The 16,753-nt window shown below is 41.8% G+C and overlaps 1 protein-coding gene across 2 annotated transcripts in view; it reads right to left on the bottom strand.

Annotated features, from left to right (window-relative positions):
• Positions 1–16,753, bottom strand: part of NRXN3 (neurexin 3) — a 1,457,090-nt gene that overhangs the window by 1,030,665 nt on the left and 409,672 nt on the right. For both annotated transcript variants that reach the window (XM_023752494.1, XM_006086965.3), the window contains 2 exons: positions 6,594–7,032; positions 1,859–2,242 (listed from right to left, as the gene is read on the bottom strand). In XM_023752494.1, the coding sequence (XP_023608262.1) occupies positions 1,859–2,242; positions 6,594–7,032 (823 nt within the window). The remainder of the gene's footprint in view (positions 1–1,858; positions 2,243–6,593; positions 7,033–16,753) is intronic.

Here is a 16,753-nt window from a genome sequence, read left to right as displayed (position 1 = left end):
TTGAATTTAAATTCCATAAGCTCCAAGAGGGCTCACTCTCTCCTTCATGCCAATGTCCTACACCTACATCCTGTTTTGGGTCCAACCGTATGGAAGATTTTCAGTTCTCTTGAAGTACACCTTAACTAGTAATACAGTTGTACTCACAAAAAACACTCCTTGAAAACATCTTTGGTCATCCAATTCCTGTTCCAGGATATTGCCTCATAACCAGACTTATGATATTGGACAATTCTGGCCACTGGTACTAGTCTTTAGGGATAATATCCTGCAGGTTCCTCCTCAAGAAAATATTTTTTTTGAATGTCCATGTCCTCCTAGTCTGGTCCACCAGTAGCATCTAGGCCACTGCCTTGTATCATTTTATTACTGCTTTTTGTATTGATGTTTCAGCTCCTCAGCTAAATAGATGGTAAGCTTTTTGAGGGCAGAAACTACCTATAACAGAAGCAGTATCCATAAAGTCCTAGAACTACACCCTTTACAAACACTTGACAACTGTGTAGATTATCTTTTCATATAGAACAGAGGCTATCAACCCATGAATAATCAGCTTGATTCTGTGTGCTCGGCATATAAAACAATAAACCAAGCTGCAATATGAATATGGCTTAGAGACTGGAATATTCCTGTCTTGATGTTGTCTCTTGGCTTGCCTTTATCTCTGCCTTCTACCCAAACTGTAAATTCAGTACAAACGTAAGATGCAAAAGTGGTGCATGGGAAAGGGCTCCTCTCACTATTCTGGCCTGTTCTAATCTGTCAGTTCCCACTGTTTGCTCTCCAATTATTCAGCAACTCTCCTAACCTTCCCCCCACATCACTCCACCCTCCAGTCCATCTAGACTTTGTCCAGATCCTCAACTATTCCACGTCCTCTTATCTCCATCCCTTGGCATGTCCTTCCTGTCTAGGACACACACCTTCCTCCCACCTCTTTGCCAAGCTTATTCCTTTCATATTTAAAGTCTCAACTTGTATATTTCTTCTTTACAGAAGCTTTCTATGAACCCCTACAGTTTGTCAGGTCCACTTGTAAAGGCATCACAAACTTCTCTCTACTTGCCTTTAAATGATGCTGAATGACAATAATTATAACTGCAACAATCACTGACATTTATTAACTGCTTTCCATAGTGCAGGACCTTATCATAGTGCAGGATTCACTTCATCATTTCCAATACCTTGTGAAGGAGGTATCTGATTATTCCCATTTTACAGATGAGGAAATCAAGTCTCAAAGAGATTATTTTGATAAGGTTCACATCACTCCACGAGGGCCATATTTCTCACCTGGCCCTAGAGTTCATGTTCTTAATGAATATGTCACCCTGTTTCTTATTAAACTCGTCATGTTTAAAATGATTTATTTAATGGCTAAATATTCAACTAGGAAATAAGCTCCTTGAGGACAGGGGTGGGTCTGTTTTGTTCAATAGTATATTTCTAAAGCCTAATCCAAGAGCTAGCATGCAGAGAGCTCCAAAAAGAATGAGTTCAATGAATAAATAAAACACATTGGTTAGTCCAACCAGAATCCTAGAAGACAAGGATTCACCCTTTCTAAATAAAAGATCTCTGATAATCAAAAATGGTATCATGAGCATGGTAATGCTTATCCTTAACTTTCCCTTTCTGCAACCTAACCCTAGTCAAAAAAAAAAAAATCCAAGCATCCAGAACTAGAAAGGGCGCCACCTGGACAGCAGTGAATCTAAGAAAACTCCTCTAGAAGAAAGCACAGGTAGGTCCAAAGGTACCACCTATGGTAGCAAAGAAGCATAGGTCTCTCCACAGGCACACCTGTAGTAGCCCCACCCACCAGGACCCAGCATGCCTGCCACAGCGGCCTACTCACCCCTTTCGCAGGTTCTTCCCCAGTAGCCAGTGCCTGTACAGTCGCAGATGAAGCGGTTCCAGCCGTCCTTGCACACAGCATTGTTCTTACAGGGGTAGCTGTCACACTGCTTAGCGCTCATCCGTGAACAGGAGGACTTGACGCCCGCGGCATTCTGCATCTCCGCCAGCTGCCGGATGTTCTTGCTGCGCCCGTCAATGAACAGGTCACGGATGCAGCCCACGTAGCCGTAGTTGAGCATGGCGGTCCAGAGCTCAGTGGGGAGGATGAGGCCAGCGCGGTTCTCTGGCAGCCCTCCCAGGTACATGTCCCCCTCCAGGTCCAGGATCTCGCTCTCCCCACTGGCGGTGAAAGGCGTACGCCTGCTGTTCACTGATATGGTACCTGGGATGGGAGGAGAGAAGACAGTGAGCTCCCAGCTCCTTGGCATCATAGGTGAGGCTGCCAGTTGATGAACCAAATGAAAGGAGCCCAGTAGGTGAGTCCTGAGACTAGTGTTGCCTGACCAGGAGAGAGCAATGCAAGCAAGGGAACCAAATGCTACAAGGTAGTAGAAACCACAATGTTGGTAATGGAGTTTCAATATCTGCCAGGTAAAACACCCTGGCCCATAGGAGGCACCAGGACAATCCCAATGGCCTAGTATCTAGGATGATGTCTTTTTTTCTACCTAAAAGTCCTGGCTGAGACATTGCATACCATATGATTGAAAGCAGCACATTTCCTGTCTGTGTTGCAATCCCGCTCTACCATGTACAATTAGCTGTAACCTTAAAGAAACTTCTTAACCTTCCTGGGCCTTAATTTCCTCATCTATAAAATGCAGGCATAATTGTCCCCACTGCACAGGTGGGTGTAATGATTAAATAAGCTCAAATATATTAACAGTTCTTACTCTGTGCCTGGGACAGAGTGAGGGAGTAAGGAAACTGGCTCAGCACGCCCAGAAGGATGGAACCCTCCATGCACAGATACACTCTACACTGGCATTAGCTACCAGGCCTGCCAGTGAATATTTTGGATATTGTCTTCAATAAATTTTAACTGGAACATGTTTATTTATTCATTTAACAAATATATATTGAACACCTCTTCTGTCTCTGGTACAGTGCTATGCATGGAAATGAACTTGACAAAGCATGTCCATGCTCTCATAGAGCTGATGCTTCAGGGCAGGGGGACAGAAAATAGACAAGTCACCCCCCCAAAAAAAACAAGAGAAATTAGCTAATGGCAGGTGCTAAGAAGAGAGTAAAATGGGTTCTGTGACAGTCTCTCTAAGAATATGCCAGATGAGCTGAACACAAATGTTGAGAAGGAGGAAGAACACACCTGGCAGAAGAAGTGGCATGTACAAAGGCCCTAGGGTAGGCAGGGGTGTGGCTAGAGTGGAGAAGGCAACAGGGAGGGAATAAGAGGTGAGGTCAGGGAGAGACTGGGTGCCTGAGATTACAGAAGATGCAAATCTAGAGCCTGACCTGGGAACTTGGGAACAGGGACTCTAGTCCTCAATGGGGAAAATGACCTTAAGCTCAGTATCCTAGAGTGTAAAATCAAGAAAAATCAAAGTGATATCTAAACATCATGCCATACATTTAAAAAAATATCTAGTATTCTTAAAGTACTTCACTGGTACCAAGTTAATTGGATCATGCCATCCATCAGCTAGCCTTTTTTGCTTCTGTCTGAATCTCAATTCCCTCAGCTATGAAGGGGCTAGCCTGAGGGCCGAGGAGATCAGATGAGATAAAAAATGTAAAAGACACTCTATATTACAAAGCCAGCACGGGGTAGAAGAGTAGAAAGAGCATAAAGGGCCTCTGCTTCCCCTACTCTCCCCTAGAAGTTTTCTCCTAGAGAAAAATTTGGTTTTTAATCTTTTAAAAAAACAAAACAAAAAAAAAACCACACAAACAAATACCTGTATAACAATGCTAATGCCCTGGTCACCATTTTAATTACTTTATGTGCTTTCCTGGACTTGACCCTTAAAAAAAAATTGTGTGAGCTAGGAGTTACTATCTCACAAATGAGGAAGCTGAAGTTTGTGTCTCCTTCTCTCTTGTACAATCTACCTTCTTTGCCCTCTACAGAGCTACTCTGATTACCAGCTAGTAGGCAGGAACATCTACTGCCAAATAAGACAAGAACCAGGACAAATTTAAATATGGGAGCTTTAAAGACACCCTGAGGCAAACCTATTCTCTGAGTGTAACCACAGCTGTTTTAAATACATTTCTCAAGTTTTAAGAATCTGTTGCCCAATGGGGGAGTGATCATAAAAGTTTTTCTTTTTATTTCTAATTTATTTTATTTATTTGTCAATTACAGTTTATATTAAATATAATTTTATATTAATTTCAGCTGTACAGCATAGTGGTTAGACATTTATATAATTTATGAAGTGATTCCCCAGTAAGCTTAATACCCACCTGGCACCATATGTAGGTATTACAATATCATTGACTATATTTCCTATGCTATGTTTTACATCCCCATGACTATTTTGTGACTACCAATTTGTACTTCTTAATCCCTTCATTATTTATAATAGCCAAGATATGGAAGCAACCTACATGCCCATCAGTAGATGATTGGATTATGAAGGTCTGATACATATATATATAATGGAATATTACTTGGCCATGAAAAAGAATAAAATATTGTCATTTGAGACAACATGAATGGACATGGATCTAGAGGTTATTATACTAAGTGAAATAAAAGTTTTTGCAGATCACCTCTCAGTCATGTTATTCTTTAGGATGAGCAGGAAGGAGGCACCACACTTAGATACACTAATGTTTTTACAACTATTCATTTCAGTATAGGTTTATAACTAAGAACAACATACTAGAAAATATCCCCATAAAGAAATGAAGTTGAATAGGTCATATTAAAATTTTTGTTACATTGCTTTTACAGGACAATTATTTTTCAACCCAGTACATTTTTATCGGATTTGGTGACCTTTATAGGTATTTCAAGTACTGGCCAATGCTATAGCTCCCAGGTATGAAATTCAAGGCTTCTGTAATTCAAACCTATTTGAAAAAGATGGGCCCACTGGTGGTTCTAACAAAACAAAATACTATACTTTAAAAAGTAGTTAGTGTTTGGAATAAACAGAAATAGACATATGGCAATTTTACGTGTTCTGCCTGTGACACAGACAGGTAACCTTTAAGCATTGTCAGGGTCTGAGTTAGTCAATCATGAAACCCATCAACCCTGACCCAACTCCAGAGACCCAAAATGCATGGTTTTAAAAACCAACAGGAGTATCTACTTTATGATTCTGGGACAGCTTTCTGGCCTCTACCCCTGCTGACAGTTTAAGGATAAACTGAGAGAGAGAAAAAGAGGGAAAAATTCAGCCTCCAAATAAATTATTTTTTGTGTATTTTTCTGTTAAAAAAGCACATACTGTTCATTCCTGCTCAAAAAGCACATTTAATTTGATGCCTCCTGGTTCTGATCAGATTTCAGACAATCAATAAAGCATCCTACTGGGCAATAAACCATCTAGAGCTGCAATCTGCCACCAGTCTGCCCTCCCCACAGAACCCATCCAGCTCCTCCTAAGAGAAGCATTGCTCCACACCATCACCCTCTAGCTCTGAAATTATGCCAAAAAGCCATATTCTCAAAGCTCAGCCATTCCTGGCTTATAGCCTTTTAGGGGGGACCTATTACTTTCTTTTGTTAGCCAAATGCACCTAGAAAGACAATGTCCAAATGACATGTCTGGAGTGAATACTTAAAAACTATGGCAAATATAGCCAAGACTCTTCTCAAATATAATACCACCTAAATAGAAAATCAGGAAATAAGTGTGAAATTCAAATGCTCTAATTAGCACTCAGGGCAAAATGCCCCTTCTGATGGCAAAGAATATGACCTACGTTGCCACATGGTCCATAGAAAGCTGGACAGGCTGTTCGGCATTCAAAAACTCCAGACTCTTTGTTTGTATTGTTGTTGTTTTTTGTTTGGGGTTTTTGGGTGTTTTTTTTCTCCTCTCTCTGTTACTATTCCAGAGTGGCCATGTACTGCCTAGGGCTAGCTTGTTTGATCTGCGGCTGCAGAAACAAACAAAGCCATTTAAACCAAATGTAAAAGGTTATGAAGAGGAAGGGAGAGTTAGTGAGGTCTGAGCAAAAGTGAAATATAGACTTTTACACCAAAGGAAGGCTTTAAATTGAACATGACTTCAGGAAAAATCGATTTGCCTTTTCTTTTCTTGTCATAATTTTTCCCTGAAACATGACTTTTGTCAGTTGTTGGGGGTGGATTGTTGCATAAATCTTTACACAGTGAAGCTTACCCTACAGAGTTATCATGTGATGCAGCACCTGTGATGTCACAATTGGTTTCCATGGTGATGAGAAAAAGGAGAAGAAGAGGTAGGAGAATTATCACACCAGTGACAGGACAGCTGTTTTGGTAGCTGTGGAAATGCTCCTTGAAAACCCATTCTTAGCTTCAGGTTCTTGACAGTATCACTAAGATGATTGTGCAATAAGTGACAGGGGAGATGAGAGGAAAATGCGAGCCTTTGAAGAGGCAGGTGTCTTGTTCCAAAGCATAATCTTACAATAACCATTAAAGAGAGCAGCAAAAGAATCCACAAGCATGCAAGTGCAAAAATTACAATAAAAATATAAAGTCAGAAAATAAACTAAGAAACCGAAGCTTTCCTTAGGTCTCAATGACATACTCCAACTCTTCCTACCTGATCTGCCATCTCGCTGAATGTCCACATGGTACCATTCCCCATCATTGGCCTTCTTCTGAGTGGCTTTCACTTTAATGGTGCCAGAGCCCATGTCCAGCAGCAGATACAGATTGCCATCAAGGAGTTCCACGGCAAAAAAGTCCACCTTGGTGTTCTTCTGGCTCCGAACATCCTTCCTCTCTTGGGGCTTGCCATGAGTGAAGAGGATCAGGCCATTTGGCTCGGTGGTACGGAAGTCAAAGGAGATGGAACCCATGCGTTTGGTGTTCCATTTGGGCAAACTTATATAAGCCTCTGGGGTCTCGAAGTTGATGGGGTCCAGTGTGGCCACATTCTCACACTTGAATACAACTTCCCCATAGATTTTCATCTTGGTATCCCCAATCCGGGCCAGGCGAGACAGCTCCAGACGGATGTCATTATTCTTATAAACAACCTGTCAAAAGCCAAACAAGTGCCATATGAATCAATCTTGCAAACAGTAACCATCCATCACTCCCTGGGCACCCAGGAAAAAGGCCCACGAAGAGGCTGCAGGACACAATAGTCTGAAACATGAGAAACGTGAAACACACCACTTGTAAAAGTACCAAAAAGACCTCTAGGACATACACAAGTTCTGAATAAGCTATATTTCCATTCTATCCCTTTTTTATGCTTCTGGTCAATATTTGTACTGTCATAAAGTTATGCAATATAAGCTTACAAGAAGAAGTCAACAGGTATTGAGTGTACAGATACAATTATGTGCACACAAAGATATTTACTGACGTGTCCTTAGTAAAAGACCAAAAACAACCTAAATGACTATCAATAATATACTGGCACATCCTTATGATGGAATATTAAGCAGACCTTAGAAATCATGTAGTGCTCCCAATTTTGATGTTGATGCTCTCCAAGTAATATTGTTAAGTGAAATTAGCAAGGAACAGATCAGAGCATGCATTATGCTATCATTGTGTAAACTGTGCATGTTGGGGAGTGTTATAGGTATATATACTCATAATGCATAAAACATCTTTGGAAGAAAACACAATAAACTATAAAATTGTCACTAGGGAATGGATTTTTCAGATTAATATTCAGGTGTGGGAGGGAGACTTACTTTTCACAATAGCCTTTTATATTTGATTTTTTAAAAACCATTTAGTTGTACTGCTTAAAGAATATGATTATTAAGAGATGGTGGGGAAAGAGATCTACATTTCTTTGCACATTGTGTGTGCTCTTTATATATATACTAGAGGCCCGCTGATTGAAATTCGTGCATGGGAGGGGGCTGTACCTCAGCCCGGCCTGCACCCTCTCCAAACTGGGACCCCTCAGGGATCGAGCCTAAACCAGCAGTTGGACATCCCTCTCACAATCTGGGACCGCTGGCTCCTAACCGCTTGCCTGCCTGCCTGATCGCCCCCAACTGCCCTCCTCTGCTGGCCCAATCACCCCCAACTGCTCTCCTCTGCTAGCCCGATCACCCACAATCACCCACCCCTGCCAGCCCAATTGCCCACAACTGCCCTCCCCTGCCAGGCTGATCACCCCCAACTGCCCTCCCCTGCCGTGATCTGCCTCCTCGGCTGGAACCTGCCTCCTCTGTGTGAGGTGGCAGAGACTCTGGGCCCCACCTCCACTGTACATGTGGCCATCTTGTGGCAGCCATCTTGTGGTGCTCATCTTGTAGCGGCCATCTTGTGATGACATCACACACGAGGAACACCTAGGCTTTTATTAGTATAGATATATACTAGAGGCCCGGTGCACAAAATTTATGCACAGGTAGGGTCCCTAGGCCTGGCCAGCAATCAGGGCCAATCTGTGGGGCGACTGGCGAGGTGATTGGGGGGCCCCCACTGGCACCCACCTTGGCCGGCCTGGCACCATCCACTTGCCAGTCCCACCTCCCCACCCCCCACTGCTGGTCGCCTCCCTCTGCAGGTGACCAGCCTATATAATAAAAGCCTAATATGCAAAGTGTCCACTCGTCCAGTTGGCCATTCAACCAATCAAAGTGTAATATGTTAATGATATGCTAAGGCTGCTCAACTGCTCGCTATGACGTGCACTGACCACCACAGGACAGACAATCGACCAGTAGGCTAGCTTGCTGCTGGGGTCTGGCCGATCAGGACTGAGCGAGATGGGTTGGACACAACCTGGAGCCCTCTCATGGTCCCTCCCTGGCTGGCCAACCTCCCACATCCCTCCCTGGCCCTGATTGTGCACCAGTGGGGTCCCTTGGCCTGGCCTGTGCTCTCTCACAATCCAGGGTGAGGGCTCCCCACCCACCCCCCCACCAAGTGCACAAATTTCGTGCACCAAGCCTCAAGTATAAATATATATATTGAGGGGATGAAACACCTTAAAATATAAAAAAATATATATTATGACTTTCTAAACCTGGTATAATCCACATAAAAGCAGGGTATGATTTTATTCCTCCAAATCAGAGTTTCAAAAAGATTTTGCTGTTACTAAAACTGAATTTTGATGCAGTATCCTGGGATGGATCAGTGCCCTAGACCTATGATCTCTAAGCAATGTCCACATGCATATAATAAACAGAGAAAAATATTGGAAGGTAAAGGGGCCAACATTAGAGCACTGATTATGCCAACCTCTGTGCTCTGTCCTGTACATTATCTCATTCAAATTCTAAGATCCAGATTTAAATTTACATTCAAATCCCACACCCACTACTTACAAGCTATGTGATCTTGGCAAAGTTTTCAAATTTATCTAAATCTGTTTTCTCCTGTGAAAATGGGAACATAGGAGTAAATGACTTTATAAGTATGAAATAAATTAATACATGTAAAGCACTTAGAAATGGCATGTAGTAATGGTATAAAAATCTCAGCTATTTTGTGGGTGGTGGTTGTATCTGTTATTCATCTGATTTCATCCTTTCCAAAGAAAGATCAGAGAAGATTGTACTATCATGTCCATTTTCAGTAAAATAACAAAAGTTAAAGGTTGAAAATAGTCTGAGAATCCATCTCAGTGATAAGTTAATTGGTTGAGTCATTCCAGTACCTATCACTTAATCCCTAACATCCAGCTATAGAACTGTTTCCCTTGTCTTCCCTATCACCAGGAGAGATTCAAGCAGAGCTGTCTGCCTTTTAATATGTAACTAATGTCAAAGAATAAAAAACGTCTCACCTATCAAATGACCTTGACCATGGGCCTAACCATAGTCAATAACACTGAAAATAATAATGATATTCATATTTCCTGAGCACCTTCTACCAGGCACTAGGCCAAGGATCCGAAGCCATTAGATGCTTACTACACCCATTTGAAATATCCTCATCATTCCCCCGGTTTACTGATGCAGTAACACAGAGAATAGTTAAGGAACCAGTTCACAGTCACACAGCTGGTAAGTGGCAGAACCGAACTTGAATCCATGGAGTTAGACTCCAGAATCCATATGCTTTATCGCTGTAAACACTCCAATTGAGATCCCACTAGCAGCTCTCATGATGCTCATCTTTAACCTTATGTGGGAAGTCATGCATGTCCAACTCCCAAGTTCAACAGCTGAATTTCCTATTTTTCCTGTCCTGGACTGACCATGTGCAAAGGGGAGACTATAGAATCCTTAGCAATCTCTCCAGTGAGTGAACCAGAAAATAAAAGTTTAATGACTGGCAGCTTCTTCTTTCTAACCACCACTATTATGCCCCAGAATGTGAGATCTCTTTGTCATAACCAAACTTTGGCTTTCCCTGCATTGGGCTAAATGCCTAGGAAGATGAGAGCTCCTTGTAAAGGTTAATTATTAATGCATAACAATCGCTCATCCCAATGGGACAGACAGAGACTTGGCTCCATTGAAAGATAAATGTAAAGAGAGCTCAGGTATCCCTACAGGAGGCAGGATAAAAAAGGCCTTTTAAAGAAAAGGGATGCAGAGTCCCATGAAGAGGAACTCTTTTGTAAGAAGGATACACAGTGGAGACAGAAACAGAAGGTGAGTAACAAGAATGCAGATTTTTTGAAAGACAGTCAAGAAAATCAGGGCCAAAAACTGGCCAAAGATAACCATACTTCTCAAAAATGTTCTTGGAAGGTGAGCTCTTTATCTATTTCCTGGCCCTAACATTATATATATGAGACAGATGCAAATTGACCATACCTTTGCAATGCCCACCAGCCAATCAGAAGTGAGTATGCAAATTAACCTTATCACCTCCGTGGAGACTGACAGCAGGAAGGAGGCAGCTCCCAGCAGGGCCTGCTTGGCCATTGCCGGCGACCCAGGAGCAGGCAAGTGCGGCCCATAGGCAGCTCCCAGCAGGGCCTGCTTGGCAGTCGCTGCAGTGTGGAGCAGGCAGGCCCCACAGAGAGCAGAGAACCACGGGGAGTGGGCCTAAGCCATCAGTAGGACATCCCCTGAGGGCTCCCAGATTGAAGAGGGTGCAGGTCAGGCTGAGGGACACACACACACACACACACACACACACACACACACACACCATGCACAAATTTCATACACTGGGCCTCTAGTATATATGTATGCAGTTTTCACATCTCTCTTGCTGCAATTGGGTAACCTCTGCATCTTTTCAACCTGTCTAGTGCAGGACCATGGCCATGGTCATGCAAAAGTGTACCATCACCTCCAAGCTATCTCAGAGGCATCTCTATAATCTCAGGGATTGGGCTTCTTCATATTTGCTCCCCAAGTTTCCCAGGCTACAGTGTCTTCCTCTTCTCTCAAACTCTTTAAACAGTGCCCTATCACCAGGATCTACAATCAAACCCATTCCAGGCCCTTGCTGGCTACTCTCTCCTTGCCAATCCCTGCCATTTGATAAACTTAGAATCCTTATATTGCCTGCCAGTGATGATGCTGTCTTCCCTATTGCCAAAACCATTTGCCATGATTGGAAAACATGGGAAAGGGAGTAGAGGGGATGAAACACCTTAAAATATAAAAAAAATATATTATGACTTTCTAAACCTGGTATAATCCACATAAAAGCAGGGTATGATTTTATTCCTCCAAATCAGAGTTTCAAAAAGATTTTGCTGTTACTAAAACTGAATTTTGATGCAGTATCCTGGGATGGATCAGTGCCCTAGACCTATGATCTCTAAGCAATGTCCACATGCATATAATAAACAGAGGAAAATATTGGAAGGTAAAGGGGCCAACATTAGAGCACTGATTATGCCAACCTCTGTGCTCTGTCCTGTACATTATCTCATTCAAATTCTAAGATCCAGATTTAAATTTACATTCAAATCCCACACCCACTACTTACAAGCTATGTGATCTTGGCAGTTTTCAAATTTATCTAAATCTAAAAGCTCCATAATGTGTTTTTTACATTAAACTCTTCCATGATGCCTGAGCTATGTTGCAGGTCCATGAGAATGAATCTAATGGGTAGAGACAGTCCCAGCTCAAAGAAGTATTTTTTTCTCCCTCTTCCATCTTATCCCAGGCCACGCTGTTCTCGGCTTCCTGAGAACATGTCTCCATGTATTCGGTTGTAAATGCCACATCCCTGTGCACTCCAGTAAGGGAACTAGAAGAAGGGAGTGTGGGCATGTGCCCTGCAGTGCCCAGATGGCTGCTCAGTCCTATTTCCCCTGTCAAGGAACAGGAGGTTTACCAGCTTGGCTTTCTTTTCTCTTGTTTTTAAAGCATATTTAATTCTATCTGGGTCTACATATAGGACAATTTCAATAAAAACCACCAGGTCAGCTTGTAAGACCATCATTTATAGGTTCATGATTTCATGACTGAGCACCATTGTGCTGATCCAGGTCAGTGGAGGATGTTTGAAGGTCAGGACACTGGGGAACATTTGCTTGAGTGTCTAGTTTAGCCAAAACAGAATGGTGTAAAGCCAGTGTCAGGTGCCTTGATGTGGAACAGCGTTGATTACAAATCCCAATAAAGCCTTTCAAATTTATACCTATGAGTGGAGCAGTTTGCATACAACAAGCAAAAGACAAATATGTATCTGCCTCTCACCCAAATTTAATCCTTTGACAATAGATAATAATGAAATGAGCTTTTTCTCTTCAGCTTTCAAGATGGTGCAGCTTCTAGCTAAACTTTTGTGCTAATAATATTAATATGTAACATTCCTACTCAGGGGAAATAAATAAAAAGCACTGTGAAAGAATCTTGCTTCTGGCGTGGCCACACAATCATACATCCTACTTTCTCTATCCTACTTCCCCTCTGTCCCTCAGCAACTGATGACTCTGGTTAGCTGTGATTTCCCCTCCTATGAACTGTCTGCTGCACTCCTTTGTTACTCAAAACTCCCTACTTTGTTATCTTTGAATAAGCACATGTTTTGTCATTATAAAATACCTTATCACCAAAATTATGCATATTTTTATTGATTTCAGAGAAAGAATCATTGATTGGCTGCCTCCTGCACACCCCCACTGGGGATCCAGCCTGCAATGCAGGCATGTGCCCTGACCAGGAATTGAACCATGACCTCCTGGTTCATAGGTTGACTACCACTGAGCCATGCTGGTTGAACTATGCATTACACTTTTAAAATCTGAAATAGCACCACGCTGTACCAATTCTTAATAAATGCTTATATCTTCATTAAATTAGATATCTGACTCAAGTGACAGCATAGGGCAGTGGTTAAGATCATGGACTTTTCAGTCTCACTAACCAGGGTTTGAGTCCTGCTTCGCCCTTGCCAGCTATGTGACCTTGTACAAAATATTTAAATGATCTCAGCCTCAGGTTCTTCACCTGCAGAATGTAAAGAAAAAGTCTGTAAGGAATGAATGGGATAATATTATCACAGGGTTGTAAGGAATGAATGGGATAATATCACATACAGAAGTAACTCACACAGTTTCTGACCCTCCATAGGCACTCAGTAAATGGTAGTTATTACTATTAATGTTGTTATTTTCTGTGAAAAGCCAGAACTAAAGCAACAGACAGGTTAGCCTGGTATGGAGTCATCAGGAAGAAAATATTCTCTCTGAGGATAAGCTCTAAACTGACTATCAACTCAAGAGACAGTGGCATTTATAATACATATAAATGCCTATGGCCATTCCTTGTTCTCTCTCTCTCTCTCTCTCTCTCTCTCTCTCTCTCTCTCTCTCACACACACACACACACACACACACACACTATACCTCTGCACAGATTTATGATCCATTATCATTAACATCATTTTCTATCACAGTGTGCCACTGACCAAACTCCAGCAGTGAAGTCCAAGCACAAATGTGGCAGCAGATGGTCCTCTTAGCTTCCAAAATCAGAAGAACCTAATGTTTGGCATGGCTGGGGCCACATCTGCATCTATAGTCTTGCTAACAGGGGTCAGTAAACTAACTGCCTGCTGAGCTGCAGCTGACAACCAACCTAGGGCCCAAAGTCCCAACTGCTACATACCACAGATACCAGCATTTTCATGCTTTAATTGTGTTAACAGTGGTTGGGTCCACCAAAGAGAAAAACTAAGCACCAGAAACAGAAAATGGGACTGAGTTTCAGAATTGCAGGCAGGAGCCGAAAAATGTCTAAGTTCTAGGGCTCCAAATAAAGGTGAAAAAGACTCCAGATAAAGTTGAAAAAATAGTAGACTGTTGGCAGTTAATTAACTTTTAATGTTGTGTGATCAACACTCTGTGGGTCAAACATAATAGATCTGATTTATGTCACCAAGGACCACCAGTTTATAATCTCTGATCTATGAATATGGTCCCATGTATAAAAGAGTGGCCAGGAAAAGAAAATAGGGACAATAGGCAAGCTGGAGGTACAGCAAAAATCCAGGCAAACTGATGTGGAACCAGGAAAATCCTCACTCCCTTCCTCATTTTGAAGGAAGAAGGAAGTATCCAGTCTTCTGGGCACCAGGTATGAGAGAGAGAGAGAGAGAGAGAGAGAGAGAGAGAGAGAGCTGTGCAACATCAGTTACTCCATCCCCATGAGTCAAAGGGCCACGTATACCAGCCCAACAGCCTTGCTAACAATGCAGGTCATTATCACGTATGCTCAAAACTTAGACAAACATTTGTTTTCTTGATGGATTCTTGGTGAAATGGAAATGATCAGATAGGTTTCTGTTCAATTACAGATGGTAACAGGCTGATAATGATTCCCAACCCTTGGCACAATTACAGTGAAGGTCTCATTTTTATTCTCAAGAACTTTCTTAGGACTTTTATGTAGTTAAAAAGGCTAATCAAGAACAGGCTGCCATATGTCCATGTATCTCATAGGGAAAAAATCAGCAATCAAGTTTGTGGGGTAGTCAGGATACTATAAAGGCTCAGAAGATAAGATTACAGAAGATAAGATTTGCTAATACAGACTTGATCATCCAAGAAAAGCCTACTAGTCTTCTAATAAATTCATGATGCAAGAACTTGGTATTGCCAGATGTGAGACTTGGCATAGATGGACCCAGGCAAATAAATAAGACATGAACTGGCAATTTATGGGCCATAGTTCTCCAAGATAGGCCTCATCAATGGATCATGAAACATCTTTCTATAGGATCTAAAAACATTTGCCAGATGATTCTCCAGCCATACCTGGATGGAAAACTCTCCCATGTCTTAGAGCCATGCTGGCAAGTATATGTCTCTCCTCTTCCTTCCTGGCAGATGGCATTTATTGTTAATTGATGCCATTCTATTCTACTCCCTTTCCCATTAAACCCAGATGCAGCCTCAGGATTCTTCTCAAGGCAATGCCCTAGGAAGTTGTCACCAGTCACTGAGAGATGGAACTGGAGTTGAACCTACTCTTCACCCTTGTTATCATCTAACACCCTAGAACACAAAAATCCAATTTAATGTAAATTGATTAGCTGTAGTATAATGTCAGAAGCAAAAACCCATGGAAATGTGTTAAATACCCTTTAGCTCTAGCCAGGGGTTCTCAACCTTCTGGCCCTTTAAATACAGTTCCTCATGTTGTGACCCAACCATAAAATTATTTTTGTTGCTACTTCATAACTGTAATGTTGCTACTGTTATGAGTCGTAATGTAAATATCTGATGTGCAGGATGGTCTTAGGCGACCCCTGTGAAAGGGTCGTTCGACCGCCGAAGGGATCGCGACCCACAGGTTGAGAACCGCTGCCTAGACCATGGAGGATACAAAGAACATGAGGTATAATCCCTGCTACCAACATGCTTAGAAAGTATTAGAGGATGCTTAAAAGGGGGGGATATATTTTATATCAAACTTGATATATCGGTGAGATATATTTATCATCCAATTAATGAATTGCAAGGTCCTATGAGCAGAAACTTGACTCAGATTGTATTTCTCTCCCCTGTACTTGCCAGGAATGGCACCACTATGGTCCTTTAGACTATAAGCTTCCTAAACACAGAGGCTGTGTGTTTCTGATGTGGAATCCAATGCATTTCCAGTGTGTAACAAAGTGCCAGCCATGTAGTGGAAGCTCAGTAAATACACACCCTTCTTATATTTGCTTATATACGAAACAGACCTACCCAGTGAACACCTATATGTCTTCCTGTCTTAGAATATTTGATGAAGACACCAATCTGACTAGTGTGAAAGTTACATGTCCCAAAACAGAGGAACTAAGATTAAATGAGTAGATGGAACCTGATTATGGAAAGCTCTAAAAATATAGCTATTTATACAATCAGGGGAAAAGGAACCATTAAAGTAGTAAGAAAGCCTTTAGCAGTTTTATTAGAAAGGTGACAAAATTTAAAAGACGCCTTTCTAAATTACTAGGACTCTACTGTTATTTTTATTCCAAGGACTAGAAATTATTCTAATTATCTCACTGTTTTCTCTGGGGATATCATGTCATTCCTTGCTTAAAACCCTTCAATGATTCTCTATCAATTTCAGAATCAACTGCAAACTTTTAAGCATTACATTAAAAACTTTCCCTGATCTACTCTCCACCTCATCATTGTCAGCCTTGCCAAAGTTCTGCATTCTCCCAATAAACCATATCCAGAATAAGCCTTACCTGAGTCACCTATCTGAATGACTACTGTTCACTATTTGAGGAATAATTTAGACATCACCTCCTTTGGGAAGCCTTCATCAATTTTCTTCATCATCATTCCACTCCCATCCACAGCTGATTTTCTCCTCTCTTCTCCCGAGGCTCCATGCTCTAACTGCTGCCACAGAAATT

Source organism: Myotis lucifugus, unplaced genomic scaffold (genome assembly GCF_000147115.1).
Source record: "Myotis lucifugus unplaced genomic scaffold, Myoluc2.0 scaffold_34, whole genome shotgun sequence".
NCBI classification, from domain to species: domain Eukaryota; kingdom Metazoa; phylum Chordata; class Mammalia; order Chiroptera; family Vespertilionidae; genus Myotis; species Myotis lucifugus.
Note: the sequence above shows the minus strand (reverse complement) of the source record. Positions and strands in the feature narration are given on the sequence as shown.